At 40.5% G+C, this 16,613-nt stretch overlaps 1 protein-coding gene across 1 annotated transcript in view; it reads right to left on the reverse strand.

Annotated features, from left to right (window-relative positions):
• The window catches only part of TRPC5 (transient receptor potential cation channel subfamily C member 5), a 179,491-nt gene that overhangs the window by 128,793 nt on the left and 34,085 nt on the right, over positions 1-16,613 (reverse strand). Inside the window, exon 2 of the mRNA XM_068962371.1 lies at positions 3,468-3,989. Within this exon, the coding sequence (XP_068818472.1) occupies positions 3,468-3,989 (522 nt within the window). The remainder of the gene's footprint in view (positions 1-3,467; positions 3,990-16,613) is intronic.

Consider the following 16,613-nt stretch of genomic DNA (forward strand, 5'->3'; position numbering starts at 1 on the left):
ATTAGTAGCTCACCAGGTCTGTGTTCCTTACCAAACACACTAAACTTGAAGTTATAAAAACACCCCCAAAATAAAGTCATTGCTGATTTGTTCAAGGTGAGAGTATACAGTCTTAAACTAGACATTGGATTTGAATAGAAAACAATTAGACACTATACCCACTTGAGGCTCAATGGAACTGCAGATTAAGAAAGAAAAAAGAAACTTTATTTCACAGATTGGGAAGGATTATAGAGTTGTTTAGTGGAAATCATAACTCAGAAGAGGTTTCTAGATTTTGATGAGTATGAATCATGTTTTACATTCTGGAAGCAGTGTCTTTAGAGTGCAAACCTTAAGATATATCTGAATTCTCAAGCTTACCCTGCTTTTTTAACTTAGTTTGAAAAGAAACTAAAGTAAAACTTATCTATGACCATTGTTAAGAAAACTTACCTTCGAAAATGTGGAGCTAAATATATAAATTCTAAATTCTGAAGTCTCTGGCCATGGGACTAAATTTTGGGCCATATTTGAGTTTATATGATTCTATGAGGGTATATTTTTCATGATATCATTGACACTGACGTTGAGAATCACTCACTATCTTTGCTTTATTTGCCACAAACCTGGAATTGGGGTTTTATGTGTTCTGACTGATATAGTTCAGTCTATCAAATTCCAAAGTTCTCACTGATTTGATTCACAATGATGAGTGAGTATCACCAGACCTAAAATTGTTTATCTTTGCAAAAATACAGTGCTTTTTGGATTACCTTTGTATTACTGCTGAATATCCTTAATTTTAATAGCTAAAAGATGCTACTTTGCCAGTGTTATGGATGAAAACTAATGTGGTCTGCAAAATATGAAACTCTGTATGGGCTCACTATTGAAAGAAAACGTAGACACCCCTAAACTTGTCCATCTTCAAAAAATGACTTGTAATGGTCATGATTGCACAACAACCTGAATGTACTTAATGTCAGTGAACTGTAAAGTTAAAAATTGGTTAAAGTGGTTAAATTTCATGTTATGAATATTTTAGCACGAGAAAACAAATGATACTTTCTACTTTAATGTACATAGCAAAGAGACCCTGAAACCAATTTTGGGGTCTCTGATGCTTAACTGAGAGAGCAAAAAGAAATGTAACATTTTGCCATATTCAGGTTGGTATAAGGATAGTTGAGAAATATATCATATGAATTTATAGAAACATGGAGGTATTCTATAATAATTTAATAGTAATAAGAGAAATTATGAAATAAGGGATATGGGGGCAAAGTTTCAGAAAAGAAAAAGGGCTAAAATATGAGGGAAAAAATGATGAGAAGGTTAATAAGGACTGGAGGACAGTGAATGTAGAACCCAAGGGTGATTCCATGGGCATATGCTAAGAAGATCCCCAGGAGAGTGAGGAAGTCACCACAATGGTTTCCAAATGGAGCAGTAACTAAAATTGGCAAATGAAGATAATTATATGAGCAGAATGGATCAAGTGATAAAATAGTTGGGAGATGATCTACCAATACAAAATTGATAAAATATTGTAATGAAACTGAAAATGCTTTGTCAATTTTCAGGCGTATGAGGGCCTAAAATTATGAAGTTCATCTGCTATCTAGTGAGGTAAGGAGTGCAAACTTTAGGTATATTCTGTAATATCTGGTTTTAACACTTCAATTCCCGCTATCTGTCCATTTTGCCATCTGGAAGCAATTCACACTCTAAAAGTACTTGTGGTTTTTCTTCTTAAAGTATTATAGCAATTTATGTAAAGTGAAAACTACACTGAAACTGTAATGTACATCATTAATGGAAATACATATATAAAAGTGAATAAAAGTCAATTCGACCTTACAGCTGACAACTGCTATTACATATCAATAGTAGGGCAATGAGAGGGAGGGGTAAGGGAGAGGATGACCATTACTATATCTATTACCTACAATTTTAGTACATAGAGTCAGATCATATACCATGGGTATACAGTGTGTAACAATGAAAATTAATAATAATATTTATTGAATGCATAATATATACTGCATTTTGTACTATGCATGAGTACATTACCTGTCTTATTTTACTTAAACTTTGAATTTTCTAGGGAAGTAAGTAATCTATTATCCTATTTTTCAGAAGAGAAAAGTGAGGTTGAGTCACTTCAGGCTTAATGAACTAACTTAAAGCAAGTAGTTGCAAAAACAGGATAAGGAGACTCAGGGGTGGGTCTATCCATTTACTGTCCTACCCAGTGAAGCCCTTTCAATCTCCCATGTTGCTCTTTTGTCATATCTTGTCCCCTTCAAGATCACCCCGGTACTCATGTCTGCCTCATTTCAGAGGGAGAGTATCTTTTTTTCTTGTCTGAGAGAAAGGGACCAAGTGAGCACACATGTAATTTGCCTCAGAGCCTGGACCCATGAAGGGATGGCTCTACTGACTGCCCTTCAGATAAGCACTTCTTGGTTCAACCCAGTTGAATCTGACTCCAGGAACCATTGGAAGAGAGAGAGAACTGGACATTTAAGTAGATTTATTTTCATAATAGCCCTGTGAAATGGAGGAACAATTGTCACTTCCATTTTATGAGAAAATTAATGTCCTGAAATTTGAAAGAGTTTATTCAGGTCATAGAGCTGAAGGCTACTCCATCCTCAGCTGCTCTGGTTACGAAGTCCCTGCTCTTTCTACCATGCTTCCTCTTTAAAGAGCTAAATGAAGCCTGCTAGAAGTTTTCCCCAAATTGTTTGATAAGATGGCAAAGAGCTGCACTGGCTTGACTGTGAATGTGGCCAAGCTGGAAAGCAAACCCTCTCCTGATGTGATCTGCTTGACCTGACCTGCTTCAAAGAGGTCAACCCTAACAGTTTGGAAGTCACACCATCACAGATGGTACTCACCCTTTTGTATAACCACACACCCTGAGTGTGACTCCATCTTTCAAATGTGGATCTCAGTTTTCTTGCCAAAGGGCTGCCAAGGACTTAGTTCTGTTAACAACTACCAGCATGCAGACAGTGAGCCCTCTGTGATGACTGTTGCCCTGGTCCCAGTATATAGGCTAGGGTGCTTTCTGTGTGTTCTCAGAAGGTCTTCCTCAGAGCCCTTATGTTAGTTTGTAATTATATATTCACCAACATGATCATTTATGTACTGTCTACTGCTAGCTTGTAAGTTCCATGAAGGTAGGGTTGTGCTTGTTTTATGTATCCTGAACCCCTAAAATAGTGCTGAATAAGCTTTTGTTGAATAAATGAATGCTTTCCCATCATAGAATCAGATTTTCCCCTAATTATCTGGCCACAAAGAAAATACTCAGAGGTTGTATGTGCCTTGGATAAATATGGACCTCATTGTTTTTGAAGCCTGTCTAACTATTTTTGGCGGAGAGTGAAGCTATAGGACAATTCTTATTCTTGCTCTGCCACTCTGAACTCTGGAGAACTTAAGCTTCTCCAAAAGCAGAGAAGAACTCAGCTTACCTCTTTCTGGTGGTATTTGATGGCCACCTTCAGCTTGGCTAGGTCATGGTACTTTTGAGGGTCAAGCTCTTCACTGTGGTCATCTCGATGGTTGAGGATGATCTCCAGTTCTCGGGAGCTCCGAGCCTGGTCCAGCAGGTCTTTGGCAAAGAGCTTGCACTGCTGGGAGAGCTCCTCGTACTCAGCCTTGAACTCATTCTCCACCTTGCTAAGCTCCTTGAGCTCCCAGCCCAGGCGGAAGGCAGTTAGGATGGGGTCCTCACTTGATAAGGCTATGAGTGAGGGACTTGCCAGGGCTTTATAGATGTTCAGTCGGGAGCGAGAGTGGCGCAGGCTGTCTACCTCTGAACTGGACACACACTCCACGCAGTTGCAGCGGATCTGGTGGGGCCGGGGAATAGTGACCCGTTTTTGGACAAGCAGTTTGATGATCTCATAGTTGTTGGTGTGGGCAGCCAGCATGATGGGAGTAATGTCCGGTGTGAACTCAGAGAACTGAGTGTCCATCATAAGAGTGGGGACCTAGGTACACGAAAATGAAACAAACAAATAAACATAAAAGTTAAAGATTAAGGCTTGGAGCATAGAGCCCATCAAATGCTAATGATTCAGGAACTGGGGTCACCAGTTTTTTGGACAGTTCTTCTTATAATAGCTAGTTGTAAAATCCTTACCTGGTGGCTCAGATGGCAAAGAATCTGCCTGTAATGCAGGAGACCTGGCTTTGATCCCTGGGCTAGGAAGATCCCCTGGGGAAGGGAATAGCAACCTACTCCAGTATTCTTGTCTATAGAATTCTACAGACAGATGAGCTTGGCGGGCTACAGTCCCTAGCATCACAAAGAGTTGGACACAACTGAGTGACTAACACACCCACACATGCCAGGCATACTTTGCATATATTTACTCATTTAATCCCCACAACAACCTTATGAGGTAAAAATTCTCCCCAAATGAAGAATTTGAGACACACAGTGTTTAAAGAACATACCTAAGGTTATTCAGCTTTACATGCAGAGCCAGGATTCAACCTCAGACAATATGACCCTAGAGCTTGGCTCTTAAAATATGCCAGTTCTGTCTGAGGCACAATGAGAGATGTAGGGCTTCCCAGGTGGCACTAGTGGTAAAGAAGCCGCCTGCCAGTGCAGGAGATGTAAGAGACGTGGGTTCGATTCCTGGGTTGGGAAGATCCCCTGGAGGAGGGCATGGCAACCCACTCCAATATTCTTACCAGGAGAATCTCATGAACAGAGGAACCTGGTGGTCTATAGTTCATGGAGTCACAAAGAGTCAGATATGACTGATGTGATTTAGCATACACATGCATGCACTGAGAAGTGAAGGACATTTTTCTTGGAACTTGGTTAGGTAGATCAGACTTACATAAATTGCTAAGTAGGAGTATGTGTTCATTCCAAATTAGCAGTAGAGACTGCAGAAATATTTGTTTGAAAGGTTAAAGACAACCAGTGATCTTAAAGACTATGACACTAAATCAAGCCCTGGAGGCTGGAGAGAAGACATTCCCAAATTGTGACCCTGACTTTGTAACTTGAGTGGATCAAAGACCAAGGCCAGACAGTATTCCTCCAGCTTCCTGTAGATCCCAGCAAAATAGAGAGAATCTCTTATTATCAGGAAGAATTACTCTGTAAATGAGGACCTCTAGGCTTGAGGGATGGGATGAAAGTGAAAGCTGCTCAGTTGTGTCTGATTCTTTGCTACCCCATGGACTGTAGCCCTCCAGGATCCTCTGTCCATGGAATTTTTCAGGCAAGAATACTGGAGTGGGTTGCCATTCCCTTCTCCAGGGGATCTTCCCAACCCAGGGATTGAACCTGGGCTTTCTGCATTGCAGGCAGATTCTTTACCATCTGAAGGATGAGTTACCAATAGCAAAAAGACATCTGATAAAATTGGTATGTCCATGATGTGATGCTTCGTGTAAATAGCAGCTATAGATGAAAGGTATGGGGTTCTTTGGGTATTCATGATCATATACTTCTGGGTGAGTGTACAGATCCAAATCAATGAATTAAAAAAAAATCTTTCAACTTGAAAATGTGCCTTTGGGATATGCTACATCCAACAGAAGAGTCTCAGTGTTGTAGAATCTGGATCTAGACCATGAGGAGGACTGGAATAGTCTGAGAACATTTCATGGAGGGGTGGAGGGTCTGAGGATGCAAAGCATGGATAAAATTCCAGGAGATTGTAAAATATTGATCTGAATCCTTTTTTTTTTTTAAAGCAAAGCTCCAAATACTCAGTTTAACTGTGAAGAACAAAAGAATGTGGATAATGGAGATTCTCATAGAATAGACAAATACTATTTTAATTGCTAGTTTCTTTTGACTCTTAAAAAAATAATTTTGGAAACCCATGTTTGCTGGCAAACTGACAAAAGGATGAGTTGTAAGTTTCATCATCTTTGCCTCCTTCCCACCTTGGATGAGGCTTTCCTAAACAGGGCAGTGGCCAGAAACCTGGGGGTGGGAGAAAAGTGGTGGAGAAGTTTGCCAGGAATCTGTTTCCTTCATGGGGTGGTTGCATCAGCCTTTGAATAGTCGAGAATTGGCTGCACATTGGCCATCAATTGCTTGGATGAAACAGCAAGTAAACATTGTTAAACATTTAGAGGGAGCAGCTACCAACAAGATAGCAGGAAGTGAGCAACTGGCTCATAAAGTAAATTGGACACAGGAAAGAATAATCTCAGAAATCAACATAAGCCTGCAGGCTAAGGAAGAAGTAGGTCTGAGTGGGCCTAGTAATGAATATAAACACAACAACCGGCATAAAGCCTAGAACTGGGCAAGATGACAAGTGAGCCATGCATCATAGACTGCCTGGGAAGAAAGGAGCTCAGACCCAGACTCTGTCCCTCCTTGGTGCACAGGGGCATTTCTTAATCTCTGTCATGATCTCAAGGCTGGAGATGGGGGGTGGAGGGAAGATGGCTGGCTGCACAGGATTCCCTGGATTAGACTGGAGGTACGAGTCTATTCCTTCTCATGATGTTCTTCCTGTCCACTCCCTCTACCCACTTCCTTGCACTTTCTTTTCTTTCTCTTTTTCCTTCTTCTCCTCTATGTCAATGCTGACAGATGTGTCCAAGACACAGAATGGCACTTGTGAATAATGCTTAGCCCCATTTGTGTCATGGAGCTGAAAGGTTGCTTTCTATGCCTGGAGTATGACATACTTTCCAGAGGCATCTGAATCCATTGTCTTTGACTGGGTGCTCAACAAGGAGCCTCTGATTATCCATTTGTCTTTCTGGGTACAAAACACCAGAGAGTAAATTTTTTCAAAAGAAACTGGTCTGCAGTGGCCAACCATGTCCTCCTACCAAGATTGCCTTTTCTCCTCCAGTCAGCCTTATTATTCACAGATTGCCACACCCACCTCATTCCTTGCTCTCTGTATGTATATCCTTGGGGGGGTCCCCTGTGTGGATCCCCACTTCTCTGCCAGTGAAGGGCCATTGTAAGCCCTGACTTCTTCCATAGATCTTCCCCTTAACTTGATCTCATCCCTCATTGACCACCCAGATGTTGTGGGCACTAGGTTACATCCAAGATACCACTCTTCTGAGGCGGGCTTATATTTGTCTCTATTTCATATATGTATTTTTTGCTTCCTCAATAAGGTTGTGAGGTCTCCAAAGGCAGAGCTGTCTTAGTCTGCTCGTGTTTTCCCCATAGCATCTAGAACAGTATTAGACATACAGCAGGCACTCAGCTAAAAGGAAACTCAGTGTCCTATTCTCAAATTAAGAAGCTGACTTTTGTTTACAAGCCTGGCTTCCACAATTGGAATCAATGTGAGCTAGTGTCCTTGGGTCTTTTCTTTCTATGTTCAGCTAAGAAGGAAGACATTTTAAGACTCTAAGGAAGGTTAGTAGACAGGCTCTATATGGATGAGTCTGTGACTTTCTATATGAATACCCTGAGGTTACAAACACCTAGGACAATCCCCGCTTGTCATTTTCACAATGCTATTACTCTAAGATGGAGCCTCTGATCCAAAGACTAAAGATTTCTACTCCTCTTGCCCCCTCTGCATCTTCTCATTCTGCTACTCATCCCTCTCTAAACTGTGCAGGGACCATGGATTATCACCAGGACAACCATGCAAAGAGAGAGTCTATAATTAGGATCAGAAGTTTCTGATAATAATCAGGACTTTCTAATATGGTCTGCAACAAGGGCCAAAGAGATAACAGGTAACAGAATTAAGAGCTAAGTGAGGGTGCAGGTGCATAATTTGCATGAGTGAATGGTAGAAACGGGTGAGCTGTGGAGCATGTGCCCTCTCAAAGGGGGCATCTGCTGCTCCGTTCCTTGCTCCCATATGCATGAATGAAGGGCTGGTGTTGTAATTTTTCAAGAGAAGTCAGAAATGTGGATCTGGAGGTAGCTTTTCCTACAGTCTTCAATGTTGGCTCAAAAAGTTAAAGATAGTGTGCAGGCCAAACAAAATACATGTATGAAGCAATTTAGGCCAGAGTGAGCCAGTGTGTGACCTTTAAGCTAGCAGAGAAGTTGTGAGACTAAGGAGGGATGGGAGAGAATGCTAGACATTTAGGCCAGGGCCAGATAATAAAAGGCCTCATATGCTATGAGAAGGAACTTAATGTGATCTGTTGACCACAGGGAGCCATTGAAGAGTTTTAATCAGGAAAGGAGCATGGTTGAAAAAGTGTTTTACAAAGATCAGTTTGGCTAAAGTGTGGGGAATTGGCAGAGGTGTATGTGCTGATAAATGTTTTACAAGTAGCTTTCCACTTAAAAAAATCTTGATTTATAGTGTTTGCCAATTTTTGTGGTGTAAATACTCCCACTGTGGCCAATTTCAAGCTACAAATATGACATCCTGGAAGATAGAGTTGGGAAGAGATGCACACAACCAATTCTTACCAGCTGGTATAAGCCAGCTCCAGCAAATCATTGGATAAGTTTCAGAAAGATAAGACTAGTTAAAAGATATCCACAGACCAGGTGAAAAGATGGCAAGATCTTAAACTAGACAGTGATTCCAGAGATAGAAGGGATTTTAAGACATTCATTGGATGTGTCAGGTAATACTGCAGGGAGCAGAAATCAAGGATGTCAGGTTCAGCATTGCATGCCTGATTGAATGGTGGTGTCACCATTGGAGATAGTGAATACAGGAGGAAAAACAGGTTTAAAGTTTAAAGAAAGTTTAATTTTAGACATGTTGAGTATGAAATACCTATTGAGAGAGTTGCAAGGAATTGTATAACTCTAGCATGAATGTTGAAGGAAAAAGGTCAGGGCTGAAAATGTAGATATGACAATTTTCAGCCTATAATAGTAGTTGAAACCAAGAGTATAGGGGTTAACCTCTGCCCACCTTGGCTCATTTACACCTGGACCCATTGGTCTTCCCCAAGTTTCAGCCCTGCCCCAGTTTCCAGAGCAACTGAGGTCTAAGGTTGGAAGCTTCCAAGTAACCAACCTCGGCCTCTTCCATTCCAATTGCCAATCTTTAAGCCTCTGCACTAGGGTACTTTCCCTTTTTGGATAGTTTCTGATTTCCAGCTTCTTTACCTGTTTATAAAACAAGATTTCTCCCTAGATCCCTAGTTTTGAGTTTCTGTTTATATAACTGACCTAATAGCCCAGGTCTACTATATTTTCTGGATTATCTGTGTTGTTTTTGACTTATTTTACAGCTCTGTAAATTTTAATGAAAAAAATTTTTGCCTGGCAAAATGCAATTGACCTTTACATCTATTTTCAAATTTCTTTGCATCTGTTTAAAATTTATTTCAGCATCCCCAATGGCTTATGTCCGGGGTTAGCAAACTTTTCCAGTAAAAAACCAGATAGTAAATATGTTAGAGTCTGTGGACCTTACAACTCTGCCGTGTAGTAAGAGGGCAACCAAAGGCAATATGCAAATTAATGGGTGTGGCTGTACTCCATAAAATTAACTCACAAAAACAGCTGACAGGCTGGATTTATCTTGCAGGGCATAGTTTGCAGACTTCTGACTTCCTGGTTTCCTCATTAAATAATGAGTTAAATCTTAGACATGTGTTCACTTGTGTTAACTTTAAATTTGTATGAGGATCATGATTTAACTTTATTTTTAAATTATCCTTTAACAGTCATTTTGTGTTCAGATTGAGGTTAGGTGGAAAATTGAATTTTATTCTTATCAAGTTTTGCCTTCACTTTGAACTCCAAAATTATACTGAATGATCTTGAACTTCCCATTAAAAATCATTTTTTTTTAACAAGGTGAAGAAGGGCAGGGGTGGGTGGAGAAAGAAGAAGGAAATTTACACACCAATAAATTAGATCTGGTTCATATTATCTACAACTGTATTTCTAATGAGACCTGGTACATGAACTGACTGGATTGAGTTTTTTAAATTTGTAATGATGTGGGCTTAGGGCATGGCCACTAAAGCAGTTACATTGTCTGCATCTCCCTGGGGCTTTACCTTCAGGCCCTAATGAGTTTGCTCCTGGATTTGCCCTAGGTCATCAGGTTGAGAAACTAGTGTTACAGTCTAGGACCCTTCTGGATTAATGAGCATGAGACAGAGTCACTCGGCTCAGAGCTCATCACACAAAACACTTGCAGTACACTGCAGACTGAGAAAAAGCCAGCTTCTTTATATTTTCAGCTAAATTCCATTGCCAGAGGACACAACAGAGGAACAGCTGATGCTCTACTTTACCCACTCCCAAGACTGGCTAGGACTTTTGCAAGGTTATTATTCTCAAGGGACCCAAATGATACATTCATTTCCATTAACCTCATCACTGGACACAATCTGCTAATTGGAATTTCTGATTCCTATTGTTACCAGCTTTAAGCAGGAGGCCTTGCTGGAGTTTATCATAGCCTTCTGAAATTAAACCCCCCATTTGTAATTAATGGACAGACCCTTATCAGGAGCCACCTCATTCATACCCACAATGCTGTCTGGTCATAGGCTGAACCTCTCAAATTGGCACTTCCTCATACTGCTGGCCTGATACCATCATGTTGGAAATGAATCTCCCATCTTGTTCCAGAATTTAGTGAAACTGCAATACCTTTCTTCCACCTGCTAGGTCTCCTTCTTCTCACCCTAACATGCCAGTTAAAAATCAATGTTCAGTCTTTTTCAGTCCAATGGACTGTTGAAAATGAATTTCATTTCCCTGTGTTACTCAGAAATGAAGAACACTAGCATCTAATCACGTCACATCACCAGCTGCCCACTCTGCTGTACCTACAAGGTCAGTTAGCTAAGTAGTGGTGATGCATGGGCTACTTTGGAGCAGCCATTGGCATCAGATGGGAAACAATTTGTTTCCCAGACTGTGGTAAAAACAGAACCATTATAATTGGAATTTGCTGGATCATCTCAGCTGATTCCTAAGCCAAAGTGTATATAGATTGGAAGGCTAAAATGGACAAAACTTATTTGGGTACAATGTCACAGAATGCACCTGATGTTTTTTAAATAGTCAATATTTATATGCAAAATTAAATAATGTATATAACAATGGCCAGCATTAGCCTGATTATTCTAAATGGCTAAATTTAGATAAATTCTAATGGCTATTGGTCTCAGCACTTTCTATATGCTAGGCACCATGCTGGAGTATCTCATTTAGTCCTCACCATGGTTCTATGCTGTGGGGTTCCCAGGTGGCACTAGTGGTAAAGAACCTGCCTGCCAATGCAGGAGACATGAGGCAGGTTCCATTCCTAGGTCAGGAAGATTCCATTGAGGAGGGCATGGCAACCTTCTCCAGTATTCTTGCCTGGAAAATCCTATGGATAGAAGAGCCTGGTTGGTTGCAATCCATAGGGTTGCACAGAGTCAGACTGGACTGAGTAACAACATGCACGCATGGCTCTATGCTATAAGAGTAATAATTATCTTCATTTTACACCTGAGGAAACTCAGCCTTGGAGAAGCTAAGTACCTTGTCCAAGGTCACATATCTAGGAAGAAGGGTGACCAGAACTTGAACACAGGCAGTTTGGCTCCAAAGCCTGTATTGTTAACTATTATACTACTTGACCTCCAACCAGCAAAACACCAACAATTTATTACATTAATAAACAAATCTATAATCCCAACATTGCATATTCAGACACATAAAATTGCAGGTTTCATTGGATATTAATTAAACTTGTCAACTAATGTTCTACCTTGTGTATGTGCTAGTTCACTTCAGTTGGACACAACTCTGTGTCCAACTCTTTGTGACCCTGTGGACTGTAGCCCACCAGGCCCCTCTGTCCATGGGATTCTCCAGGAAAGAATATTGTGAGTTTCCATGCCCTCCTCCAGGGGATCTTCCTGACCCAGGGATTGGACTCGAGTCTCATATGTTTCCTGCATTGGCAGGCAGGTTCTTTATCACTAGCACCACCTGGGAAGCCCAGCGTTCTACCTTAAACCCAGGTAAACATCATCGAGTACTGCTCAAGGTTTGTTGTTGTTCAGTCGCTAAGTTGTGCCCTACTCTTTTGACCCCATGAACTACAGCACGCCAGAGTTCCCTGTCCTTCACTATCTCCTGGAGTTTGTTCAAACTAATGTCCATTGAGTCAGTGATGTTATCTAACCATCTTGTCCTCTGTCACCCTCTTCTCCTCCTGCCCTCAACCTTTCCCAGCATCAGGATCTTTTCCAATAAGTTGGCTCTTTGCATCAGGTGGCCAAAGTATTGGAGCTTCAGCTTCAGCATTTATACAGTTAAGATATGTAAGAAATTGTGAAAATGATGTAATGGTTTGAAAATCAAGTAAACCAGAGGGTATGGAATATTATTTTTTAAATTGGGGTTTAGTTGCTTTACAATGTTGTGTTAGTTTCTGCTCTACAGCAAAGTGAATCCTCACATGAGGATATGGGTTATTATGGAGGTAGAAAAATGTCAGAATTAAACTTCTGGCCCTTGTGTCTGTAGGGCTACACAGAGGAATGGAGCCCCAATGTGCCAGTTTGAGTGTAGTTAGCTTTGCAGGTAGCCCCCTGGTGGAACTTGAAATATAAAACATTTTAAGACAGCTATTGTTCTTGATTCTTTTTTTTTAAATAGGTCATCATGTAATTTTTAAATTAAATTTCCCTTATAGATGGCTTTACTGGAAAGAGGATGCTGCCAAGCTCGTTTGCAGTTTTCCATGTCATTGTTCATCACATGACTAGGGGGAGTTCAATAAAGATTTATGGAAAGGGCTAAGAACCCACATGCAGAAACCTTGGCGATGCAACCAGGGCACAGGACCATGTGAGGGCTAGGGTGACCAGACTGACATCAAATCTATTGTGGAATTCAATAAAAATGAAGTCTTATTATTGTATACTTTTTCTAGTGGGTAACAATCTTGCTAGGAGCACATTTTCCAGCAACACAAAATCAGAAGGAACAAAAAGAGGATCTTTCATTTAAAAAGAGGAGGTGAGAACCTCTGTTTTAAGTAGTTCATAGCCATAGTCCATTGAAAGTTCATATTTTTCAATTGAAAACTATGTTCATTGCCATAAATTGAAAATTGATAGGTATTACCATGAGTCTCAGTTTAGGTCTAGAAGAACTTGAGTGGTAAAAATTAAGCTCAGTTGGTTCTCAGAGTGTTAAAGAAAAGTTGGAAAAGGGTAATTCTCACTGTTATTCTCAAAAGCTGAGTGAGATAAGCCTGAATAAAGAAAATTACCTAAAGTCAGCTAGTAGTAGGTGAGAGACCTTTTTAAAAGGTATAAAGAAAACCAGACCAGAAATCTAGAAGCAGAATTAAACAATGTCAAGTATTCCCTTTGCCGATCATGATTTTCATTTCATGCTCCATACACATGCCAAATGTTGTTTTCTTTTAAAGTTGCTCAGCTCATATGCAAGTATCAGACTGAAGGGTTATATGACTGCAGGATGAGGCTTGAGGGAGGAGATTGTGTCATATTCATAAAGCAGTTTTTGAGCCCCACCTTCCTGCTTCTCTCAGTTATCCATACCCTCAGCAAGCCAAGTGGCTGGCACCAGCCTCCAGCAGTAGACTACTACTACTCAACAGCTATTTAAACTGTGAGCATAGTCCCTGAGGAGGGAGGAAGTTAATTTTTCTTTACATGAGTATCCTTGATCTTTTCAGCAAAGGAAACAGTATAATGTCATCAACTATCTTCCATTTTCCAAATCTCCAGATAGGGGTAAATCATCTATCAGTTCAGTTCAGTTCAGTCACTCAGTCGTGTCCGACTCTTTGTGACCCCATGGACTGCAGCACAGCAGGCCTCCCTGTCCATCACCAACTCCTGGAACTTGCTCAAACTCATGTCCATTGAGTTGGTGATGCCATCCAACCATCTCATCCTCTGTCGACCCTTTCTCCTCCTGCCTTCAGTCATCTATCTGCAGGGCTGAGTTTTGCATGTCTGGTCCTGCTGATTGCTGCTACACAGCGGCACTTGGTGAATAGTCAGACAAAGGGCAGTGAAAAGTAGGGGATTATTATGTAGGCTCTTTAAAGTTTTCCCAAGCTCAGAGTTAGGAGAAGGAAAATTGGTTTATGATCTGAATTTTCCAGTTTGGCTTTCTGGAATGACCAGATTGGATTTTCAGCTTTCCTCCCGAAGACAACACGTGAGAAAATGTACCTAAATTGCAGCACAGAGAAATTTTAGGAGCCCTGAAATATAAAATATAAGCTCTAGCCCAGTGACTGGCTCAGGCCTATGGGCCTCATAACCCATATTTCTGTCTCTGAGGCTCAGGAAGTGTGGTTGGGGGAGAACATAAGTTCCTTCTATGCTATCAATTTCAAAAAAGCATGGTCCTAATATTTCTGGCTCTTCTAAATAGTCCTTATGGTTTTGGAAGCTGTATATATACCTAAATTTAATTCCTTTTGAGAATGCCTTTAGTTTTTACACTGTACTACCTTTTGGGGTAATGTGGTCAGCTACTTTATTACACTCTGTGGAAATCATAACCTATCATTCATCCTAAAACTTGGGCAGTTTCAAAGACTCTTCTTTCAGATATCCTAGCAATTGGTGAACTAGAGCTAGTTCTCCTTCTATGGAGCCTGCATCATCTTAGAGATTTATCTTCTTTGCATTTTTTTCCAGATTGAAAAGTTGTTGTCTTAAAAAATTTGATTCCCAATTTGGAAAGGAACTGTTTCCTTCCAGGTGATTTAAATGGAGTAAACTGGGGGTAGTGTAAACATTGTACTGAATTCTTCAGGATGGTTAGAGACCCTCTGCATTTGGAGGCTTGTAAGGGGGTGGCAGAGGATGAGGTGGTTGGATGGCATCACCAACTCAATGAACATGAGTTTGAGCAAACTCTGGGAGATAGTGAAGGACAGGGAAGCCTGGCATGCTGTAGTCCATGGAGTCACAAAGAATCAGACATGACTGAGTGACTGAACAACAAAGAGCAGGATGGATGCTTCCTTGTCTAAGATTGTTTAAGAATCCCTCCAAGGCAGAGTTTCTCAACTTTTGGGGCCAGATAATTCTTTATTGTGGGGTGCTAACCTGTGCACTGTAGCATCTTTAGCAGCACCTATCAGCTCTCCCTTTCCACAGTTTTCACAACCAAAAATATCTCCAGACATTGCCAAATGTCCCCTGGGGATATGAGGCTTGTTTGGCAGTGGGTAGACTGGAGCAAGGAGAGACAGAAGTAGCTAGAGTTAGTTGTGCCTGTCTTAGGCTTGTCTTCTACCTGAGGATTGTGACACAATGCCATCAGTACACTGACCCACTAGGACAATGATTCTCAACCTCAGGAAGGGAAGGAGTAGGAATGCCCTTCCTTTCCCCAGGAGAATGTATTGATATTGAATTTTTGGTGAAGTATTAATTTTGAGCAAGTCTAGAATTCTGTATTATGAGAACTAATAACCATATTTGATTCTTTCATTTGTATTTATTTATTTAAACTATTCATTTGGCTGTGCTGAGTCTTGGTTGCAGCATGCAAGATCTTTTCATTGCTGCATGTGAACTCTTAAGTGTGGCATGTGGGATCTAGTTCCTTGACCAGGGATCAAACCCAGGGCCCCTGCATTGGAAGCATAGAATCTTAGCCACTGGATCACCAGGGAAGTCCCCATTTGGCTATTTGTTTTAAACATTTACTTTATTTTTAAAATTAATTTTGTGATTAAAGTTAAATGATATTTTAAAATTCAGTTCCTTAGTCACTCTGTCTGTCTACATTTCAATGACTCCCTAGCCATAGGATGGCTACCTTATTGGATGGTATAGATATAAAACATTTCCATCATGGCAGAAAGTCCTGTTGGATAGTGCTGCTCTAAGAGGTTGATAATCACTGTACAAGAGAGCCCCACTGAAGTCTCTAGAGATCCTTTAGCAGTGGGCAATAGTTAACATTTGCCAAATACTTTAAAACATGCTAGGAACTTTGCTAAGCATTTGACATGTATCATCTCTTGTTTTCTTTCCATCTCTTCTTAATCTCTTAAGCATCTGCTAGGTTTCTACCATTTTTATTCTTTATTGTACCCATCTTTGGGCAGAATTCTCCCTTGATGTTTCCAATTTTCCCAAAGAGATCTCTAGTCTTCCCCCCTTTGTTGTTTTCTTCTGTTATTAAACAGTGTTCATTGAAGAAGGCCTTCTTGTCTCTTCCAGATATTCTCTGAAACTCTGCATTTAATTGGTTGATTTTTCCCTCTCTCCCTTGTTTTCAATTCTCTTCGTTCTTCTGCCTCCTCAGATAACCACTTTGACTTCTTGCTTTTCTTTTTCTTTGGTATGGTTTTATTTACTGCCTCCTGTACAGTGTTACAGACCTCTGTCCATAGTTCTTCAAGCACACTGTTATCTAGATTTAGTCCCTTGAATCTATTTGTTACCTCTGTTGCAAATTCATACAGGATTTGATTTGTCATACCTGTCTGGCCTAGTGTTCTTCTTAGTTTTCTTTACTTTAAGCCTGATTTTTGCTATGAGAAGCTGATGATCTGAGCCACAAGCAGCTGCAGATATTGTTTTTGCTGACCGTATACAGCTTCTCCATCTTTGGCTACAAAGAATGTAATCAATTTGATTTTGGCAAGAGTTAGAACCCTGTATGGAATAATTCATTGGTTCAAGATTGAGAAAGGAGTACAACAGGG

This window comes from Capricornis sumatraensis, chromosome X, assembly GCF_032405125.1.
Source record: "Capricornis sumatraensis isolate serow.1 chromosome X, serow.2, whole genome shotgun sequence".
NCBI lineage: Eukaryota > Metazoa > Chordata > Mammalia > Artiodactyla > Bovidae > Capricornis > Capricornis sumatraensis.